Source organism: Galeopterus variegatus, unplaced genomic scaffold, assembly GCF_000696425.1.
Source record: "Galeopterus variegatus unplaced genomic scaffold, G_variegatus-3.0.2 Scaffold4679, whole genome shotgun sequence".
Lineage (NCBI taxonomy): Eukaryota > Metazoa > Chordata > Mammalia > Dermoptera > Cynocephalidae > Galeopterus > Galeopterus variegatus.
Genome location: NW_007730790.1, coordinates 14,133 through 20,904, shown reverse-complemented (window position 1 = coordinate 20,904; position 6,772 = coordinate 14,133). Strand labels below are relative to the sequence as shown.

The 6,772-nt window shown below is 40.8% G+C and overlaps 1 protein-coding gene across 2 annotated transcripts; it reads left to right on the top strand.

Annotated features, from left to right (window-relative positions):
* The first annotated feature begins 834 nt into the window (after window positions 1-834).
* On the top strand, window positions 835-4,951 carry RPL22L1 (ribosomal protein L22-like 1). Of its 2 annotated transcripts, none has more exons than XM_008588125.1 (4): window positions 835-924; window positions 2,917-3,009; window positions 3,172-3,293; window positions 4,687-4,951. In XM_008588125.1, the coding sequence occupies exons 1-4, from the start codon at window positions 916-918 to the stop codon at window positions 4,829-4,831; spliced, it is 369 nt and encodes a 122-aa protein (XP_008586347.1). In that variant the 5' UTR covers window positions 835-915; the 3' UTR covers window positions 4,832-4,951. The 2 variants fall into 2 exon arrangements, with proteins under 2 accessions (XP_008586347.1, XP_008586348.1); XM_008588126.1 differs by having other exon boundaries at window positions 849-924; window positions 2,920-3,009.
* The last annotated feature ends 1,821 nt before the right edge of the window (window positions 4,952-6,772 follow it).

Here is a 6,772-nt window from a genome sequence, read left to right as displayed (position 1 = left end):
CTTATTGGTAGTTAAATCACAGCTAATATTCGTTGAATATTAAGAGGGAGGCCTTATGGATAGAAGTCAGGAGACCTGGGGTTAACTCTAAAAGCCATGATAAAATAGAATAAATTATACCCAACATGTGAAGGAGTAAGCACTACGTGTTTTTCTCTCAGAAAGACTTTTTTCCCCCCGAGAGCCTAGTTTGTTTTTTTGTTTGTTTGTTTGTTTTTTCCCTTTTTGTCTTTTTTCGTGACCGGCAACGGATCGCACCCCTCAGTGTCGCGCCGGTACCGGACCGGGACCGGCAACGTGATCGCAACCCTCAGTGTTGCGAATGCACCTCGCTCAGCCAGTGAGCGTCCGGTCTGTATGTGGGATCCGAACCCTCGGCGGGAGCCCCGAGAGCCTAGTTTATTTTGACTCCCCAAAGCAGATTTTCCTCAACAGTCATTTAGAAAACAAGGCTCACAGACCACAGATATCGAAATAACATGTTCGCTGGAGGATTATAATTGCAATATAAGGGAGGGGATCCCAAAGCGACCTGAGACACTGTCTTGCTCTGATTGGAAAGAAGATCCAGGTGATCAGTGAAAGATGACTCCTGCTTCCCTTTTGTGTCTGTATCTGGGAGCAGCCGTCAGATTACTGCAGAGTCCGCTGTGGTCAATGGGCGTGTGTCGCCCGGAGCGAAAAGGCGAGAATCATTTCAACCACTGCCGCTGGCAGGCGCTCGCAGGAAACCTGACTGCCAACTGATCCTACCGGCTCCGGGCCGCGCCCCCGGTTTCCTGGGTTACGGACCCCCTACTTCCTCTTCCGGGAGACGGCAATCGTACGCTCCGGGCGCGTGACGTACCACGCTTTGGTATAAATACGTGCCGCGCGGCGGGCGCTTCCTCTCAGATCGCACCGCCGGCCTTCAAGATGGCGCCGGTGGGTGAGCGAGGTCTTGGTGGAAGTATTTTGTGGCGATGTAAATAAGTTTTGCATCTGACGAGTGGGGACGGCTCAGTCGAGATAAAGGGAGGGGGAAAGTAGAGACCGGCTCAGAAACATAACCAAGATGTTAGGGTCCTGGGTGGTTTTTCGGGACTCCTGCCGGCTGCCATGTGGTCTGGAGTTTGAGCTGAGCCGGGAATTGGTTTAGGATGGGTGGTCGTGGGCACGCAGGGAAGAGGGAGGCACTACTGTGAACGGGCCCAGTCGTATGGCATCTGGGCTGTTTCTTTCATCCCTCGCTCCTGATGCCGCCGTTGCCACTCTTACTTATTTGCACCAGAAAGGGTGAGGTGGGTAGTCGGGCCGGTCCGATGGCCTCGGAGGGCCGGAGGCAGCTCTGAGGCCCGCGGCTTACACGATGATCGCTGTTAAAAAAGTTTCTGAGAATTTTAGAACTAAGTTGGGAAAGAAGTTTCTTCGTGAATTAAGTATTTTAAAAGTATAAGTCATGATTCTCCGGCAGTGCAAAAAGAGCGTGCTTCAAATGTTTTGTCATTAATTAATAAAGGAACCAGTAAAGTGTTAAAATGCCCCAAAGGGCATTTGAAAAGTTAGGTCTGCATTGGCAATTTACCACAAATACGTTACGATAAAGTCGCTGGGTTAGTTACAAAAGTGAGTAATGTCCAACAGGGCTGTAAAACGATCTGGGGTTATCTGTTTCGTCGGACGAAATTATTTGCATTTTCCAATTGAACTTCATTCAGCCCCAACACAGTTGTAAATGGCCCAGCCAAGAGTATGTCAAGCCCAGTACTCACTAGTCTCTTCTGTCAGTTCCTAAATTTTGGATAATTATTTTTTTTTGGCACAAGTTACCGGGCTATCTAGCGAACTCTAGTATTAATATTTGATGTCCATTTTGGTGGATCTAATTTGAGTATGACATTCTCGGATGAATATTGATTTGTCTGTTTTCATGGCATTGAACGTGCGTTGGGACTAGCTGTGGCAGCATTTTGCTTGTATTGCCATATTATGTGGTTTTGGTGTAAAAGGTTTGGACATGGTAAATTTAAGTTGCATATACTTTTCTAAAAAAACCTTTTCCAGACAATGCTGCCCTCTTCCTCCCTTTTCCTTACCAGTAACAGCGTAGGGATTGCGTTCTCTACACAAAAATGGGCGGAATCCTAGATCTTTGTAACCGAGTGTAGTCTATGAGTTGTACTACTTACTACCTGTACTACTACTGCTGTGGGGATGGTAGTAAAGCGGTGGTTGGTCCATAGTAAAATTGAATATCAGTGGCCTGGAAAATAATGAAAGCCCATAAAAGGTTTTCTTGACAAAATGAACAAATTGGCCTTGGTTTAGAGGTTCTAGTCAACCCTGGGTGGGTGTTTTAGTTTTAATTTGGAGTAAGAAGTAAATTAACCTTCTTAGTCTTCTCCAGTTACAATCAGAATTGGATTCTTTGGAGTCATTCTGATGAAAATACCTGTTGAGTATCCCTTATGCTTGGGACCAGAAATGTTTCATATTTTGGAACATTTGCCTAATCCAAAAAAAAAAAAAAAACTACAGTGAGCATTACCTTTGAGGTTATGTTGGCACTCAAAAAGTTTTGGATTTTGGAGCATTTTTGATTAGGGATGCTCAGCCTGTAGTAGTTTACCATATACTTAAGGATTTCCCGAGTTTTGCATTTCTGAGATTCCTGTATACTGGAAAAAGACGATTTTCATTGGAATTCAGAAAAACTTGGCTTAACCAACTTAAGGAGTGTATCCATCTTCAGTCAGATTTTAAAAAGCTATACCATATACATATTAAGCAATTTTTTAAAAATTTTGCTCCATTTCTCTCTCTAAAACTTCAAAGTACGATGTACGTATTTTACACTGATACAGATTTTTTTAAAAGTTTTGTGTATAAACTGAATAAATAGTCATATAGAGTAATAATTTTGTTAATTTTCTGTAGCAGAAAGACAAGAAGCCTAAGAAGTCAACCTGGAAATTTAATTTGGACCTTACTCATCCAGTAGAAGATGGAATTTTTGATTCTGGGAATTTTGTAAGTATCATTCTACTTGACTTGTTTTTATAGTTGTAGAAAACTTGATAATGGTTTAAGTATATAATTGATATTAACCTAACCTCTATTCCTAGGGTACCTTCCCTAGTGAATATCTAGGGTTTTCTTCCCTAGTTTTGCATTTTTTCTGTTTTAAAATAGGAACAGTTTCTACGGGAGAAGGTTAAAGTCAATGGAAAAACTGGAAATCTCGGGAATGTTGTTCACATTGAACGCTTCAAGAATAAAATCACAGTTGTTTCTGAAAAACAGTTCTCTAAAAGGTTGGTACTTGTTTTGCAAGTTTTAATGAGATTATAATAGTTGTGGAATATTGTACAGAGTGTAATCATAACATGGTTGAGCCATCGTTAAGTCAGGAACTGTTATTTATTCTTGCCTGTTATTTATTCTTGCATATGAACAGAATAAATGCTGTGTAAGAATAAATAACAGGCAGTTCCTGACTTACAATGATTTGACTTATGTCCCATCCTACAACACATTTTCTTAAAATTTTTTTAAGGTTTTGGTTGTTTATTCAATAGAGGTAGCCAATAAAAGCAAAGTCTCTTAACATCTTGCTGTCAATTTTTGTTCATTCAACTTATCATGTGGCAGCACTGTTTTAGGACTGGTTAAACCCAACATGAACCAAGCGGGCTAATTACTCACCACCAAAAAGCTTCTCTGTTGGAGAAGAGAGACAGTGAAGTTGATCAAGCAGTGATAAGTGATTTGTAAGTGATAGGAGGGTTGTAAGGTTTTTTAGGTAAGATGGTCAGGAGAGGCCTCACCTAAATGAAATGCAGGAGTGAGCCTTGCAAATTGGGGAGGAGTCATTCCAGGCAGAATGAACCCGAAGCCTGGCAGATTAAAGTAATTTAAGGAGGCCAGTGTGTCTGGAGTATACAGATGGTCCCCAAGTTATGATGGTTCAGCTTAATGATTTTTTGACTTTACATTGGGTTGGGATTATTGGGACATAACATTGTAAGACAAGAAGCATCTGTAGTGTGTTTTGGGAAGAGTGCATGAGGTTGGAGGGGTAGCTGGGGAGAAGATCTTGCCGTAAAGTGCAAATGAAGAGAACGGCCGGAGTGATGAAATTAGATCATGCTGAAAGTTTTTTATAAGGACTGAGGCAGATGCTAGTTGCAAAACTGTCAAAAGCCTTGAACTTGTAAATAACTTAGCCTTGTTGACAGATTGCCTTGTTTTAAGATGGGTGTGGGGTTAGGGAGGTTGATAGTGATGAAGGAAATGTTAACATTTTAGTCTGTGTACATAATGTATTTGAAAGACTGAAATTATATATTGCTTAATTTAAAAAAAATTTGGCTGTGGAGGTAAGACTGAAGAGGAAGCCACCATTGCTGTCCTACATATTAGCTTCCACCATGAAGAATATTAGTTTATTTTAGGGGGACAGGAGCATAAGGGTTTCATAGGGCATGTATTCTAATTGAGGTTGAGAGACTTTATTCTTTGTGTTCCTAGCAGCCTTAGCATTCCTAGTAGCCTTAGTGCACCATGCTTAGTATAAATGAAAGGATGAAATGTTTTAGGGGAAACTGAAGACACAAAAAGATGAATATGACAGTGCGTATCTTTCATATAATCCCTAACGTAGTAAGGATTGCATTTCTAAGTAAAATTTATGTTTTTGTTTTAAAGGTATTTAAAATACCTTACCAAGAAATACCTTAAGAAGAACAATCTTCGTGATTGGCTTCGTGTTGTCGCATCTGACAAGGAGACTTATGAACTTCGTTATTTCCAGATTAGTCAAGATGAAGACGGATCAGAGTCGGAGGACTAGGCGAAGCCTCCCCTTACAGGGCTTTGCTTACTATTAAAATAAATGAACAATATATGAGAAAGAAACCTCTAGAAATGGACTTGTACTTTATCTTTGAATAAAAAACATTATGCTCATAAACTTCTGTCTTATTTGTTCTTTTACTTTAAGAGTATGCTGTTAAGGTGATTTTGATTTTCTTTTGATTTCTGCAAGCAGTGTTTAAATAGCTTAGAGCCAGTAGATTCTTTTTCAAGATTTCTAAAATTTATTGCTTTTACAAATGTCCTCCAGTAAAAGTGTTGTACAGGAAGTTATAGTGAAGCATAATTTCATATATACCTTTATATATTAAAATGTATAAAATTCTCTTGCTGGCCTCAAATATTTTTGTACAGTTTGTGAATGCAGTCTTGAGTGCCTGGAACAGTTTTCACATAAGTGCACATATTTATTGAATCACTTTTGCCTTCTGTTTTACAGGATGCTGTATTTTCTAATTAGCATAAATGCTCTGTATGTGTGAGATCAGTCCTGCTCTAAACCAGTATTTAATTGCCTATTAGAAATCTCCAAACAGATGTTTCTTCCTTCCCACTCCCCGACATTGATCGTTCTAAAAGTGTCAGTTGTCCGTTAAAACTTTTCAGTGGATGGACCTTTTCCCTCAAAGTAGCCTTTGGAAGATCTTGAAGCAGAATGGTTTGGCAAAATCCAGGTTGCAGGAGATGAGGGAGGACAGAGGAGAATGGTGTGCCTTTATACTTTGAATCGTAGGGTGGTGGTGCCAGTACCTCAGGTACTTCTTCCATGGGCCCTGATGCCAGTAGTTATGTGATGAGGGAGGACAGAGGAGAATGGTGTGCCTTTATACTTTGAATTGTAGGGTGGTGGTGCCAGTACCTCAGGTACTTCTTCCATGGGCCCTGATGCCAGTAGTTATGTTGCCAAATATGTTTTGACAGTCCCGATCTGGTTTACATATTTGCATAAGTGGTTTGGGGAGTATTTAAAATGTTGGTTTCATTAAAATTTTAATTCTCTTATTTTCTTCAAAGTGCTCCCCACTCTTGATGCACTTCCCTGGTGCAGCAACTGTTTGATTCTTAGACAAATTGTATAACTTCTAACAGCTCTCTGCCCCATTCTTTCAGTTGTTAATGATTTCCACAAATAGTTACCAGCTGCCTACTGTGTGCCTTCTCTGCTGAGCACTGGGGATGTGATGGCAAGTAAAAACGCACCCTGTCTGCTCTTCTGCACTAGTATAATGAAGGAAACTGACCAAATAATCATGATAACTAATATAGTGCTTCAAAGGAGAGGGGTTTATAAAAGGAACTTGGTCTGGTAAGGCAACTGAGACGTGCTTCAGGTGACCTAGAACTGGGAAGGTAGGCAATACCCAAGTAAAGGGGAAGGGAGAGTGTTCCAGGCAGAGGGAAGAGCACTTAGGAAGTTCTCAAGATATTGGCGGTATGACTGGCATGGAGTACAATCTGAAATAGATAAGTTTATGAATCTGGAAAGGTGGAAGCCAGCAGATGTAGGCCTGAAAGCAGTGGGAAGCTGTTGAATTTTAAGCAGACAGTAATGTCATCTGATGAGATGTGCATTTTGAAAAATAGTGACTGCATTGTGGAGAATTGCTTTCAGTGGGATCAGATTGGATGCAGGGAGACAGGAAACTTGCAGTATCCTGTGGAAGATGGTGGTGGAAATGGAAAGAAGTAGAAGGATTCAAGAGATTTTCAGAGGATAAAATCTGTGGGACTTGGTGATGGGCTAAGTCTATTTGGGCTGCTATAAAAAAGTACCTTAGATTGGGTGGTATGTAAACAACAGGAATTTATTTCTCAGTTTTGCTGGCATCTGGAAAGGGCCTGCTTTCTAGTTTGTAGATGGCACCTTCTAGTTTTGACCTCACATTGTGGAAGGAACAAGCTAGCTCTCTTGGGCCTT